The 16,669-nt window shown below is 36.2% G+C and overlaps 1 protein-coding gene across 1 annotated transcript in view; it reads left to right on the top strand.

Annotated features, from left to right (window-relative positions):
* The window catches only part of LOC148951113 (CDK-activating kinase assembly factor MAT1-like), a 28,226-nt gene extending 15,496 nt beyond the window's left edge, over window positions 1-12,730 (top strand). Inside the window, exon 3 of the mRNA XM_089090151.1 lies at window positions 11,812-12,730. Within this exon, the coding sequence (XP_088946277.1) occupies window positions 11,812-12,638 (827 nt within the window). The 3' untranslated portion in view covers window positions 12,639-12,730. The remainder of the gene's footprint in view (window positions 1-11,811) is intronic.
* The last annotated feature ends 3,939 nt before the right edge of the window (window positions 12,731-16,669 follow it).

Consider the following 16,669-nt stretch of genomic DNA (forward strand, 5'->3'; position numbering starts at 1 on the left):
TTATTTAAAAACACATTTGAAAGGACTTCATAAAGTATCCCTGGAAAAGACTAGACGTGAACTTTTTTCTATAGTAAGTTTTTTTTTTGTGCTTATGTTGCATAAAAAAGAGTAGATTCCAGATTCTACAAAATGTCGTGGCCACTCTTTAACCTAAACACTCTTTATAATTAGAATGAGGTTTTGGTATGAAAAAATGGAACCTTATGCTTTTTTTTAAACCCTTATGATTTGCCTTTTTTTCTTATGGGTCTGAAGGGTTTGGATAGCTGCAGCTAAAGTTATGCCAGTTAAATGTAGATTTCAACTAAACCTAGCTCTAGATTCTAGTTAAATCTTGATGGATTCAGCTGTTTCTAAAAAAAAAAAAAAAAAAAAAAAAATGCCAGGGCATTTGTGTTAGTAAGCTCTTACTAGGAAATAACCTTTTTTCATGCGCTAATTTTTTGTATTCTTTGTCGTTTATGCTTTTAAATTTGATTTTTTACCCCCTCTGAATTGTTCTGGAAAATTTGAGCAATTCAGTTTTAATTTCTTGTGGAGGTATGTTTGAACGGTCACACTAGAAGAGATAAGTCATTGATTCAAAATCTGTCTTGTTTTTAATCATTGGATTTTCCATATTCAGCTAGTATATAATTGGTTTAATTTTGATTACTTAGTAGACTAGATGTTAGAAGGTTTGCAATAAAAGAAGGAAGTTCAGGATTCGAATAGTACCTCAAAACTACATTTAATACAATTTTTTCCTTGGCTTTAGTTTGAAGTCGTATTTTAAAACTTTGGCACCAGGAATCTTGACCTCATCTCACCTAGTGAGATAGGCAGGTTGTTGAAGGGGTGTACCTACCTCCTCCCTCTAATCTGGGGTGAAGAAAATAAACTTATTGTTAAAGCTTGCCCAGTAACGAAGGAAAGGTGAACAAAAAACGTAATTGTAAAGGCACACAAGATAGAGATGAACACCCTCGACAAGGATGGTCTAAAGAAAGACCCCCCCCCACGCTTATCAACCATCCTAATGAAAACCCGTCAAAAAAGCTTAAAAACCCGAAACCGTCAAAATACACTTTTTTAAAGAAGAAGAAAAATGAGCCCAATGCACAAATAAAAAGAAAAAAATTATTCAAACAAGGAGAAAATGAATAAAATGAGCACATTCCTCTACAAACAAACTAACCTTTCTTCTCTTCTGAGGCGCAAAGTAACCCTTCTTTTAAAGCCCAAAGTAACCAAAATATTTCAAATGATTACACTAGACAATATAATATTTAGCCTACAGACTTTTACAACTTGAAGTTTTAGTATTTTGCATTGAGTATGATTTCAACATGATTTAGGATTTATGCGACAAATAGGGGATTATCATTTATAAAATAGACATGAAGATAGAAAAAAGTATACTGGTTTTTCAAAAAAAAAACTTGCTAAGAAGGGAAAGTTAGCTGTTGGGGATATCGAATACGGCAAACTTTAAGCAAACGAGTACTTGTTGGACAAGGTCGTATGAGGCAGAGACTTCATCACTTATTCGTGCTAGGCTGAGTAAAATGTGGAACATGAACAGTTTTTCTACTGATTATGCTAGACAACACCATATTCATATCTGACTTAACAACATGGGATGTTAGCATTTTGTGCTGTATCTAACCTGGGGTATACCGCCACATTTTTCACGCCAAAATTTACTCAAAATTTAAAATTAAAAAGTTATAAACCTCTATCACCTCTATTAAGGTGATAGAGGATTAAGGGCCGAAAACAGCCCTTAATACTGCACAAATAGGAATTTTTTGAATTTATCAAAATAGGAACCTCGTAATTATAGGGCTTAGTAATCTTGGTACAAGATGCTTGTTCTGAGCTAACAACAAAAGAGTAGTACCATTAAATTCCTCAGTCTTTCCAGAGATCAATAGGATTGTTCTCCAAACAAACTTATTAGGAAAAAAACACCAGCCTTATACCTGTGGTTCCTACGGTATGCACCTGGTTCAATCTCTGTGGAAGGTGGTATAAAAAAAAATTTGTTTCAGTCAGTTTAACTAATAGGTAGGCTGGTGAAATTCTTTTAACAAAACCTGGTCAGCTGCTAAAGCTATAACCGGTCAATTTCTCTCCTCAATTAGACTTGTGTGAGGTATAGGTCAGACTTTTATCATGTGTATTGGTCAGAAGAGCCTATTCAGTTAAATTTTGTAGAAATGAGCAGCTGGGAGTTCGGTTGCTCTTTTGAAGGTACAAGTGTCATCCGATTGACAATTTAGGTAGTTATACTGTGTAATTCCATTGGCTGCAGTTCTGGAGCATCAAACTTTATAATAAATGTCACCATACTTCTCATTCAAATACTTCTTATTCAAATTCAACGGCCCCTGTGCTTGAGCAATCTTTCTTAATAAATTTTGACAAAAATTCAAGCTTTAGTGTAAAGAGCGAAAGTTGAAGCCGTGGCAGACTTCATATAGGGAATAATTTTAGTTGGTTTGGTAGTTTCAATGTTACTCCTTACTTTCAGTTGAAAAAGACTTGTGTTTTTTCTGACCATTTTTCAAATCATGCTGGGAAATCCCATATATTTTATATATGGGATTCCATATATTTCAATATATGGGATTCAATATATGCTCCGCAAATATTTTAGCATAAAAAAAATAACCTCAGTTTTGAGTCAACGTATTGTACCTTGAAGTCTTACTGCAAATTGGTTTTTTCGTTTTGATTTCCCATTGTCTGCTAAATACACCCGTTGGGTGTTAAAAGGCTCTTATATTTATCTTTTCTTTAAAGACGTGTTTATCTATATAGCTGATTTTATCTTACAAATCTGTAATTTAATGGCAGAGGAATAATAAAAAACCTCTTATCATTAAAGAACCAACCATCCAGTGGCGGATCCAGGATTCTTTTTAAGGGGGGGGGCGCAAATTAGGTTGATCCGATAAACTTGCGTTAAGAGCAAGTTTAATTAACGCAAATTTACGTTAATTAAGTAAATTATACTACTTTAGACTATCTTAGGGGGTGCGCGCCCCCTCGCCCCACTGGATACGCTACTGAAACCATCATTAGAAAGACATATAAGGTTATCAATAAGCATAGAAAGTCTAATGAAATGATAAGTTGTAATTGACTAAAAAGACAAAACTAAAAGTTTTTGGTTTTCTCTTCAAAAAGTTATGCTTTTAATGAATAAAGAACCATCAGTTTTGTATAATTTTGTAATCGACAGTCTTTATCTTTAAGTGTCGTTAAGTTTATTAAAGCTGGTCATAAGTTGTTTTTGGAGCTTTGTTTATAGTGTTTTATTTCACAGGATCATACAATTTACAATTGCTAGGCAGACAATTGGGGAGGGTGGCTGGTTTTGAGCTTACAAGGATCAAGAAAGTGTCAGATTCCTTATCCACATTGATGGGAAGGACCAATTAAATCTCAATTAAATTTTGCAGGATTGAACAGCGTGTTTAAATCCTTATCCATGCGGAAATGAACAATGAGGATTTATGCACGAAATATGGAGCTTGACAATGATCTTTTACGTAAAGGCTTCAATAAATTGGCACAGGAACAGAATAATTTTTTTCATAGATAACCGTTACACCTGTCTGAAATGACAATACTGAACTCGGATTCCTTAGATTGGACAATAAAAGGGAATGGTTCGTCAGAGATAGGAATGGTCCGTCAGGAACAAATCTGGCACCATAGACAAACATAAACAGAAGTGAAAAAATAGCTGGAGCTGAGTGACTACTGCCAGACAATCACAACATAAATGATGAGCGCTATTCTCCTCAAGATCACTGGATTTAGACTTAAGTTTAAGCATACTATCAACAATGCTTTTAGTTGACAGAGGAATAGCATGACATTGCAAAACTTTTGGTGGCAAAATTTTAGAAACTAAACACTAAGAATGATAGTAAACACTATAGAATAGAATAGAATTTATTTGCGCGAAAAGCCCATAGGCCATGGCAAAAAATATAAACAAAGAACCATTACAAAGAAATTGCACATAACCTAGCATAATCCTACAGAAATCTACTTCTATGATTCATCGCGAGACGAAGGAATCGTGCCAAGCTTCTGATGCCCATAAAACACTCATCCGCACACACATTCACCAACCACTCAAAATCATAAGCCCCCCTACCAAACACTTTCAGTCTCCAATGACCCAGCTCCTCACATTCACACATCAAGTGATACACGCTCTCATCTAAACCTCCACTCATAGGACAAAAATAAGGACCAGCCTTTAACTTCTCACTCTCCACAAATATTCCTCTTTGGCCCAGCGGCAATCTATCTGTCTTCATTTCAATTATAACTTTATATCATGTTTTAATCAAACCCATCTTAAAAAATAAAACATCACCCCAAATCTCCGTTGACCAACAATAAAGATCCAGTGAATTTGAAATTGAACGCTGGGCCTGCCATGCCTGTATTTCTTGGTCGTGTAAAATCCTCTCAACTACTCTACTTACTTGATCCCCCATATCCTCGAGCCCTAAGCCATCCCCCCACATATGGCTTAGTCCACACTGATCTAATACACTCTCAATTTGGCACGGCCATCCACTACCTGAGCGGCCCTTCAGCATTTCTAAGTAAGCCGCCTTCATCAATCGCACCCTAGGCATCACTAAAGTTTTTTTCCCAAAGCCTAACCATGTTAACTAGCCTACGACTTCTTAAAGAAAACAAGCCTAAGTCTCCTCTAACTACTAAACTATTTGTGTGCTTACTTAACCCTAGCCACCTCTTATAATATCCTAATTGCACTGTTTCTAGCCTATCTCCCTTCACATACCCCCAAACCTCAGAACCCCTGAAAACCTCTTTAACTACTTGGATCTTTTAATATCCCTCAGCTGGCTTCTTAATACCATATTACAACATGCCTTACCGTTTTCGATCCTACTTTCTATATGGCTACTAAATAAATTTCCTTTCGCCTTAAACTTAACACCTAAATATGACCATTCCTTCTCTAATCTAAGCGTTTTACCCTTAAAACTAAAATTAACATCCTCCTCAAGTCTACCACATTTACGGAATACTAACACTACAGTTTTATCCACATTAAGTTCTAACTTTTTCCTGTCCAAATAATCACCTAAAGTATCAAGTAAAATCTGAAGGTTCCTTTCTGAATCAGCAACCAAAACAATATCATCTGCGAACAACATCATACAAATGGAAACAATATCTAAACTCACCATTGGCGCCTCCTTCTTTTCTATAAACGCCACTACAGAATTTATAAACAGGGCGAATTTAGGAGACAATTTATTTATTTAGGAGACTAAAAATTTATTTAATTTAGGAGACAATGTGCAACCCTGTTTAACACCTTTATATCTTCTAACTACCCTTGAAACTTGCCTACAACTTGCCAAACAGCTACTCTCACAACCGCTCTAGTAAACCTATACGTTTGAACTAAAACTAACACAAATGGGATTGCGAGACCTATATCTAACAAACTTTCCATTAATAGAAACCTACAAACGTTATCAAAAGCTCCTTTAATATCTATAAATGCCGTGTATAACCTTCCTTTTTTAACACTAGTATATTTATTGACTAAGGCCTGCAGAATAAATATATTGTCAATCGTCCCAAAACCTTCTCTAAAACCCGCTTGAACCTTGTCCAAAACCTCCCTATTTTCTATCCAACTTCTTAGTCTAAGGTCTAATACCTTACAAAATAACTTCGGTAAAATATTCCCTTAATGAATTCCTCGATAATTCTTATGATGATACCATTCCCTCTTATTAAGTAATGGCTTTATAATTGACATATTTCACTATTCAGGAGCGTTGCACGAACTTTCCAAAGCTCAAAATGAGCTAATCAAAATTGCAGTAAAATATGATTTTCCCCACATTTAAATTTTCATCGGGATACCATCTGTCCCCGGTGCAGATCCCGCCTTCATAGACTTCAGAGCTTTACCAATCTCTTCGTGCGTAATTGGTGAGATAAGTTTGTAATCCCTCTCTCTGAGAGGGTAGCAGGCCTGTTGGCTTAAACTCTGTGATAAATCCCCCAGTCCGCCATCCTTTGTATTATCCAGTGATTCAAGGTAAGCGGGCCAGGAATCAGCACCCAGTATTTGCTCTGTAGTAGTAGAATTTTTTTTTGTTCCTTTGTTACAAAATATGTCTCAATTTCTAAGTTCCTGACTTTATCTTGTTCCCTCTTCTTACTACGAAGTGTCTGTTTGTATTCCCTCCGCTTCTGTCGATATACCAGGAGAGCAGATTCCTCGTTATTCTTTTTCAGCTTTCTTAGAGCTTCCACCACTTCCATTTTTTTTTCTGCACAATCATCATCAAAAAATCCCTTCTTATTATTTTTTGTTATTCCTCTATTTGCTACATTATAAGTCTCTAAACTCTCAATTATCTGACATAATTGTCCTAGGCCTTTATCTACTTGACCATTGTCTATGATTCTTTGGGTTTCCTCCAAATTCCTCTCCACTACACTCTCCTAGCCATTTAACCACCTTATCTTCCCCTATTTTATCCATCTCGATATTTTTATAATGAAATTAGATCTAATACTAACAGAAATATTCCCGTCATTCCTATTTATAGCCCTATCCACCCATATATCTGCTACAATAGGCTGATGGTCAGATCCCACGGCTCCCAGAACACGAAAATCCCCACATAACTACCTAAGGCTTACATCAACTAAAATATAATCAATAACAGTGGGACTACCAACCCCAAAACATGTAAAATCCCCCTTTCTTTATCTTTTGCCAACCTCCCGTTTAAAATAACTAACTTCTCAATTCCACAAAAATCTAAAAGTTTAGTTCCCCGATTATTTTTCCTCCGTGACCGGTCCTTACTTGTCCTTTTTCCACACATCTTCCAATCTCCTTGCATATTCTCATCATTCATACCATTATCTTCTCCTACAACCTGCAAACGATCAATCCACTTCTCCAAAATCTCGCTTGTGTATGCATTGAAGTCACCTAAAAATATACACTTGTAATCTTTATACAGCTTCTTATACTTAAACGCCTCTGAATACAAAATATCCCACGTATCCTCCTGCGAACTATAACTACTTGATTCTGGAGGGATATACACCGCACAAATCATAAACTTAACACTTCCTATAAAAATCTTAAACCAAATCATTTTAACCTATCACATGTACTAAATATATTTTCTTAGTCAACAGTGTTATACCACCACTAATTCGATTATTCTTACTTCTCTTTCTTGATACATGGAAACTTATAAAAACCTTTTCTGAATGCTGGCACATTTTGCCATGTCTCAACTAAGCTGATAAGTAAGTAACAATGGGTTTATTTAAAAAAAAAATATATACATCATTTATTCCCTGAAGCAATGCTTGTGCGGGAGAAAACCCTCCTAATAAATCAAAAAACCAAGAAACCAAAAAAAAAAAAAAAAACATAATTAGAGCACAACTTACCGGACCCGAAAACCAACGAACCTCCAAACAACATCCAATAAAATTATAATAATTATAATCATATTCAGCTGCAACTAAACCCTCCTCAAAAACAAAACTTAAGTGGCGTGGAATAATCCATTCAAAATATACACATCAAAACAATGGTTCTTTAGCGACTTACGAAAGTCCTGCAAACCCCCGACGTTCCTCAAATCCTCTGGCAAACTCTCCCAAACTAACGGAACAACATGGCGAATTGAAAACCTAGACCTAGACGTGACCATAGCTGGTTTTCGCACCAACTGAGAAGATCGTGCCAAATGATCGTGAGTAGTAGACGCAAGACTAAACATTCCTGAAAAACATGATGGTAACTCCGAAGCTAAATATTTAAACATAAACAGAGCATTATAGAATACACATATTCCTGCTAACGGTAGAATTTTATACTCGCGGTAAAGATGACTCACCGATACAAATAGGTCAATTTGATTACCATAAAGAACTCTAATTGCCATATTCTGTGTTACGCAGAGCGGATGGAGGTGAGTTACGAATGTTTTCGACCAAACCATGCAACAGTAAATGAGATATGGGTGAACCATAGAAAAATACAACATTCTCAGAATTTCACACTGAAAAAGATACCTAAGTTTACGCATAATACCAATATTACGAGACAATCTGCTGTTAACAGATGCAATATGGTCTTTAAAACTAAAGCTTTCATCAATTATAACACCAAGGTATCTAGTACTAGTAGATCTTACAATAGTATGGTGCCCTACTTCTATACTATTAATCCATGGATAATGTCCAGTAATTCTACCATAAATCAAAAAATTCGACTTATTATGATTCAGTTTCAATTTATTTACTCGCATCCACTTTTCAATCGAAGAAATACCTTGTTTCAATATAGTCATCAACTCATTTTCTGTTCTAGCAGCTACAGTGAAATGGGCATCATCAGCAAAACATGGTAGAATTCCTTTAGTACTGTAAGTATCAAGGTCTAAAGAACAAGACACATTACTTGAAGCTCTACAAAGGTCATTAATATAAACCAAAAACAACAAAGGGCCCAAAACGGAACCCTGGGGTACTCCAATCGAAATATATTCAATTTTAGATGTAACTCCATCCATCACGACACACTGAGTCCTTCCAGTAAGAAAACTAACTATCACATTTAAAAAATCACCACGTATACCACTACTATATAGCTTTTGAACTAGTATATCATGATCAACAGAGTCAAATGCTTTAGTAATACCCAAAAATATCGAAGCTATCTTCAGACCCTTGTCTAAAGCATCATTAATAAAAGTTGTTAAAAACAAAACTGCATGCTCTGTAGAATGATGACTCCTAAACCCGAACTGACTAGAACTAAAAAATTGTCTTTTTTCGAAAAAACTTACCATCCTACTATGAATCAACTTTTCAAACACTCTAGAAATAAATGGCAGTAAAGAAATCGGTCTATAATCACTAAAACAATTTTTATCCCCTCCTTTAAATATCGGTATTACATTCGCGCACTTTAGACACTCGGGAAATATTCCAGCTTTTAAAAAATTGTCTACCAGTTCTTAAAAATTACTAGACATAACAGGTAATATTTACCTCAAAGCCTTAAACGAAATAAAATCGCCTCCTGATGCACCAATTTTTCATATTATTTATAACATCAAATAATTAATCAAAAGTTACAGATTTAAGGTACGCAGACACATCACAATATTCAGGTAGGAACTGACGAAAATCTCCATCTTGATCAAATACTGGCACCGATGATGACACACGCTGCCCAATAGTAGCGATAACATCATAATTGTCTAGCCTAAACAAATCATTCATTTTATCATCATTATGACCTTGGATATTCCACTGCAACAACTTAATGCACGTGTACTACTTTACCCATGGGCCAGCTCCCGCTATTGACTATTTTTAGCACTGAAATTACCCTCAAAATGTCCACAAGAGAAACTTCGATCAACGAAACACCGTCCAAGATCGGGGCCCCAGTCTCCTAACTGCATCCCACGACGGCCGCTCGTCCGCCCTCTGACATCATAACCCACACGAATACCAACTCTCCTTTTATCTCCCCCACTATTCTGTCGAATATATGCTGCACTAGGTTGATGATCCTGGTCATTTGGGCTCACCACCATCTCACTGCTTCTTTTCATCGTGGATTTAGGTGTGATAGTAGAATCAGATTCCTGGGAGGATATTGATTCGTTTGTTTCTCTGTCCACTATGCTAACAACACTTCTACTCTCCTCCGAATTCACTGACTCACGGACTATAGCTTCCTCACTCTTTTTTATTTCTTTCACTTTGTCGTTTATCTTATCGTACACAAATAAACGATTTCCAAGAAAAGGTTTTACACCCCTCAACTTAACATTTGACTGACCTTCTTCTTTAGCTTGTATCATAACCGGTATAAGCTTCCCTCGGGCTAGCCGTTCGCTAGCTGAATAATCGGGAGCTACAGTAAGGTCATGTCTTTGAAAATTCTGAAATGATTTCAGGATCGCGAATTTAAGATCTATAGATGAGAATCTAATCACAATAGGTCGGATGTTTTTTTGTGATGGTAAACGAAATGCATCAATAATATCGTGTTCAGTTATACTTATGAGAGCCATGGGATTAAGAGATTTTCAACTTTTCTTCCACACTTTCCAACTTCACCAATATTAATTGGGTTGTCTATAATAGCTCGTTCATAATTTTATTTCAGCTTGCCTACTGAAATTGCAAAGTCCTGCCTTAGAATGTGCCAGTCATATGCTCCAGCACTAGAGTTATCAAGTGGGTTCTGATTTAGACAAATCAATGCTCAGGACGGAGCGTGTATACACAAGTGATGGTATGAAGTGAGCAATCCCTCGTAATTAAATCAGCTGGATTTTTTCACGAAAAGTTAATTGTGCAATATAACACATTACAATAGATAATCCGAAAAACTTGTTCTTTATCGTTCAGAGACTAAACTCAGACTGTTGTTTTCGTTCTGCACAGTTTAGGGAACTAAGCACCATTATAACGAATCAAACGAAGATACTGCTTAATTTCTGCTTTCGCCTTACTTTTTATATCAAACACTTGGCCTCACAAGGAATCCAGATGCGGAGCCAGAGTTTAGTATGATTCTTGACGACTTTAAGACCGGGTCTTCTTTCCAAATCGAGCTTCGAGTTTGACCCAGTTGGGAGGACAACCACACTCTGAGCTTGTTTCATGCATTCAACAAAGCAAAGGTAATAAACACTCAGCTACACTCTGGCTTGTGGCAAAAAAAACACTCGTGTACAGTAGATTAAAAGAATGCAAGAAAACAGAATCTTGATGCAAGAAAACAGCAGCTAGGGTAAAATTATAAAAAGGCCAATTGTCTTTGCTCCACTCACGTTTCATACACCATTTTTTATTAGTAGCAACATAACGATTATTAGATGGACCTGTGGTTAATGTAACAGTAAGAAATAGGTAAAGGTGGTCAAAATCACGTTCGTCTTCGTTGATATGAACGACAGAACAAGGGACATCGGTGAAGCAAATACAATTGTCAATATTGGTCACGGTACCATTTTTATTAATCTAGATGTGATTCAAAGCTTTAGGTGCTATACGGCAACCAGTTGGCAACGAGTCTAAAGCCATGCTGGCACGAGTAGAGGAGCTGACGATATGGGTTTTCCCCCTAATCTAAAGTGTAGAACTTTCATGAGAAAAGCCTTAAACTTTCCAGTGAGCCAACTCGAGTTCTTGGAAACCATAGCTCAACTTAAGCTAGCCAGATTGTTTTTTTCTTTAAGTGAAGTACCACGTGATGCGGGTGGTTCTAAATGTGAAACAGAAGTAATAACTCAATGACTGTAACCAGAACCACAAGGTAAAAGCGCATACTCAGCTTTCATAATGATGTCCTAACCCACTGACCTGTTTTGAGTCTTTTGTTCTGTGCCTTTGTAGCATCCAGCTCTTGTTTAGAGTACTCTGGTGCTAACCCTGGGCCGGCCCATGCCAATAACTGAGAAAAACATAGTATTAGTCGTTGCAAAAGTCGGTTGGCAAACTTAACAAGCAGGGCCCATGCCCCTCTAGAGCACTTTAGCCTAATGACATTTTTAGCATCATGGATCCGTAGCTGGATATCAAGAATCCCTTTAATTAAGTCTTGATTTGCTAGGCCTTTGTTCGCTGGTGCAAAATTGTAAATTACAAAGTTCGTCTTCTCAACTGCGCTTCAAAACTACAAATACTCTTCTGTGGTTCCACAAGATCCTCACGCATACGTAAGTAATGTATTTTTTTTTATAGGTGCTGGAAAGTGTCCGGTTTGCAAGAATGCTGTCAAAACCAAGAACTATCGTGTAAAGCTGTTCAAAAGCTCATACGTTGAAAAAGATGTTGACATAAGGAAGCGTATCAAGAGAGACTTCAACAAACATCGTGAAGATTTTGGATCGCTTAGGGAGTATAATGACTATCTGGAAATGGTAGAAGATATTATTTGTAATTTAGTAAACGGAGTAGACATTATCGAAACCAACAAGAAAATTGAAAACTACAAGAAGGAAAATAAAGATCTAATTACGAAGAATCGAAACCGTCCTAGTGAAGAAGAACTAGAACTTGAAGCTCTCGTCGAGGAAGAAAGAAAGAAAACAACAGATGAGAGTTACGCAAAAGAAGAAATTGAAGAAAAACGAAGGAAAAGGATAGCCGCAGAAGCATTAATTGATGAACTCATAGTTTCTAACATAGATGGGAAAAAAATCTTTGAATCACATGTTGCTGCAGCGCAAAAGAGCAAAGAAGAGGAAGTCAGACCATCGTCTCCCAAAATTACGCGATTCTCCAGTGGTGCAACACTTGGAACGTCTCATAGGGGAATGTTCCTACCGTTGCCTAAACCTAGACAACATCAGTTATTTGTTTTCCAGCCCCCAGTGTTAGATTTGAATGGGCCTTTACCGCCTAGTGCAGAAGACATTAAGAAAAAAGGTTTTTTGAAGCACATTAGAAGTGCCACGACCGCTGAAAGAGCTGGTGGCTATTCTGAAGTCACTTCGTGTATGAGAGCATTGCAAGAAGCTATGTCTGGCTTGTTTTATGTGCCGCGGTCCCGATTAGAGGTTGAATAAATACTCAGAGCATTATTCTTTCCTTTTTTTCGTTTCTAAATTTGCAAGTATTAAACATTTATATGAGCCATTGAAAAGCTTGCATTGAAATCTATACAGAAAAGAAAGCAATAGGAGAGTGATATATAAATGAAGAGTAAGGGAAGGTTTGAAAAATAAGGTTTGCTTCTAGTAGACGTAATTAACTTTGCTTTGAAATATCGCGCAAAAAAGGATATTTCAGAAATAGCTAAAGTCTAATTCACTTTTCAATATTCAATGAATTTCTAGATTATTGTTTCAAATATTTAAAGAAGACTACGAATAAGTAATTTTAAAAGAGTCATCCTTGACCATGAAATATCGCTGGGGACTCGTTTTGACGAGGATGGAAGTTGTAGTCATGTTACCTCCTATCCTCGTGGAAATTTGTTCAACAAAAGATATATTTCTCCATCCAGTTCTACTCTGGTCTCAAAGCAGAGTTGAACTGCAGCTCTTCGTCAAGTTCAACAAGGGACGTGTTAGAGGAGGAAGGATGTAACACTAAACACATGTTTTCGTTGAATTAATCCAGCATGAAAACACAAGTTCATGTAGATTGATGATCTTCATTAAGCTCTCATCTTCATGAAAATGAGCCATAGGATTGCAATCTTACATCTTGACTTGTGGTATTATCTAACCAAGACCACAGTGCCTTTTTTATGACAAGATAAACAAGAGTTCCAAATAGGGACAGGTCCTTTTATTAGACAGTGAAACAATAGGCTCTAGATATTTCGATGACACAGTCGGTCATCATCATCAGTAGAGTTACTAGCGTATCAAAATTAAAACAATCTATATTTATACTAAACAAAATAATCACTTCAGGGTCAAAGCAAGTTACCGGTCCATTGACTTATAAAGTTCACTTGCTGTTCTTAAATTTTGTAATACTGCGTTGAATAAAGATGGTACAATTTTCTTCAAAATTGTAGGTCAAAGCAAGTTACCGGTCCATTGACTTAAAAAGTTCAATCAATGTTCTTGAATTCTTTAATACTTCGCTGAATATTCCTCTAATTAAAAATGAAATGCTGCCGAGTTTATAAGTGCTAGAGCCTTTGTATATATTTTTGTTTCACTGTCCAATAAAAGGACCTGCACCTATTTGGAATTCTTATTTGTTTCATCTTGACTTCTGGCGCCTCTAACATCTTACGGGCACCTCTAGTGCTTCTAGCTAATGTTACTACTACTACTACTACTAACAACTCACCGCAGCACCAGGCCACCTGAGGCCAACACAGCTACGCACGTTCCTCCTCCATCCCAATCTATTCAAAGCATCTCTTTTTAAACCCTCCCAGGAAGCTCCCATTTCCTTTAAATCTTTCTTTATGACATCCTCCCACCCCAGACGAGGACAACCTGCTTTCTGTTTAACCCTAAACGGTTGACCAAAAAGAACAATCTGTCATCCTTCATCCGCAGAACGTGCCCTAGCCATTTCAATCTTTCTTTCATTATAGCCCTAGAGAGCGGTCTTGAACCACTTTTTTTGTACAGCCTATTGTTTGAAATACGGTCAGTCTCTAGCTAATGTTGCTATAAATAAATTCGTCAGCATTGTCATACAGAGAATTTGGCGAGGAAAACTTTTTGCAACTATCGGTTTTTCGTTTGGCTGCATATAGGTTGGTAGAAAATGTCAAATTTGGCATAGTTTATATTTCTGATTTGTTAGCGTTAATCCAGTTTTCTATGGATTTGCACGCATAATATAATTTAAAATAGAGGTTCCGTCCACAAATACAACTTCTGCAAAAAATTATTTCAAATTTTTTTACACTTACCTACGAAAAAAATCCACAACCCTATGGTGAAGAGCCTTATTGATACTATAGGCTCTAACGACTGAACTTGCGGGGCTTGCTTAAATGTACCTAAGTGTAGAAACGAACAAGGTTTTGCTTGATTTTAGGGATGTGAAAACATATCTTTCGATTTGTCTTTCTCTGTTGATGAAAAACCTGAAAATAAAATGGAAGCTTTTTTACTTCCAGGTTAGTGCCAAATCGAATAAAGCTGTCGTTCAAAATCTTAGGTTTTAACTGCCGAAAAGCCTCTACCCTCCCTCCCTCCCTCTCACTCCGAACATGTGCCTGAATAACACAGTCCTCTTCTCAATAAAAATTAGCAGAGGCTCAACTCTTCCTTTGCTTTGGGTACGTAATAAAATACAAAATAATGCAAAGGACCAATATTAACTTTAGCAGACAAGCAATAAGAACGTAGGGCAGCTCCTGAAGGTTTACAATTGATTTTAAACAGATATAACGGTTAAAATTACGACGCAACAGCAACTAAAATGGCGGTTATATATTATAAAACGATGCAATAATCAATATATAATACGTAAATGTGCATGATAGTAAATCCATTATACTTAAACTGTTTTGGATTATTTCCATATTGATTAAGAATGTCTACATCAAATATGAAGAAAGTTTTTCTAATGCAAAAATAACTTTTTTTTAGCTCATATTTGGTTGGACTAAAAATCAACAAACTTTTACGAAAAATAATCTGTGAAAAACAGAAATACCAAAAACGAAAATCGTGAGTAAAGCAAGTATAAATCCGAAATCAGCAGAAATAATACAAATTAATGTAGCCGTAGATAAACAAGAGGAATTGAAATAGCCGTAAGCCGAAACTAAAAGAAGGCAGAGAATGAAAAACAAATCGGAAAGATTTTTGATGTAATACCATCAATGAGCTATTTTTTCCAAGACAACGCTGCCTATCTATGACGAATAAATAAAAGCTCAAATAAGGATAAGTCCTTTTATTAGACAGTGAAAACAGATACAAAAAATCTGAGATTTTTTCAGATTTCTTGTATCTGTTTACACGGTCTAATAAAAGGACTTATCCCCATTTCAACTCTTATTTATTCAAAATTGAAATAGTCACCTTTTCACACAAAATATAAAATTTAGTAAAAAGCTTGCTGGGTCCTAGGGGTGATCCCGTAATGTATTTTTGTTCCAGGGGTATTCTTATCGAACAAATGGTCCTGGAATATCGAAAAAGGGATCATTCAAACATAAAACTTAGTTGCTGTTTTTGCGTCGCAAAAGTGCAAATTCAAGTTTAACCTTTTCTGACATGATAAGTTTCCTTACCTGCAAATACAGAAATTAAATTTCTGGCTGCAAAGTTTAAAATTTTTAGTTTTCTAAGCTTTCTTAGAAATTTTCTAGTTTTCTAAGCTGATGTACAGACTTTTAGATGTATATGTGTAATTTTTTTACATTATAAATTTAATAATATCTGGAACAAACTTATTTTGAGCATTTTTGTGATGGAAGAGTATAACAATAACTCAAATTGTTCTTTATTCCTTATTGATAAAAAAAAAAGTTTGTCTGAGGGAAGTAAAGAGCGAAGTTGAAACTTAAAACGAACAAAATTTATTGCTTCACGGTCTATCTCCCTGATTTTCAGGAGACCATGTGCCCCCCACCCTGTGGCCGCCCATATTTGGTGGTTTTGCAGAAGGAAACGTGTTAATAAAACAGAAGTAGTACCATTATATTCATTATTATGCTTCTTTTCAATATATCTTAATGGCTATTGCCTCAACAATACACTCCTTCACCTCATGGTTCTGCGCAAAATCCTGAATAAACCTGTTACTTGGCTGGCTAAGTGTGTTAAAATCAGTTTGTCGTGGTGGCATCAGAGTGCTAGAGTTGACATTTTCAGTTTCCGTAGCCTTTTACTGTTTGGTAGGATAAAGAGAACAGTTATGCAGTCAGTTACATGCTGTAAACAGTGTGTTTAAGTAGACCAAAACTAGAGTTAGCATTTGATACCACATGTTGCTTGTGCTCATGGAATTTTAATTGTTTGTCAACTATGAACTTATAGGTCCCTTTCATCTGAGCTGTTTTTCTACTACCACTATTAACAACTCGTTGCAGTACCAAGTTGTCTGAAGCCAACACAACTACGCACACTCCTCCATCCCAATATATCCAAAGCATCCCTCTTGACAA

The sequence above is a fragment of the Artemia sp. Qi Xiang Cuo genome, chromosome 6 (assembly GCF_049724085.1).
Source record: "Artemia sp. Qi Xiang Cuo chromosome 6, ASM4972408v1, whole genome shotgun sequence".
NCBI classification, from domain to species: Eukaryota; Metazoa; Arthropoda; class Branchiopoda; order Anostraca; family Artemiidae; genus Artemia; species Artemia sp. Qi Xiang Cuo.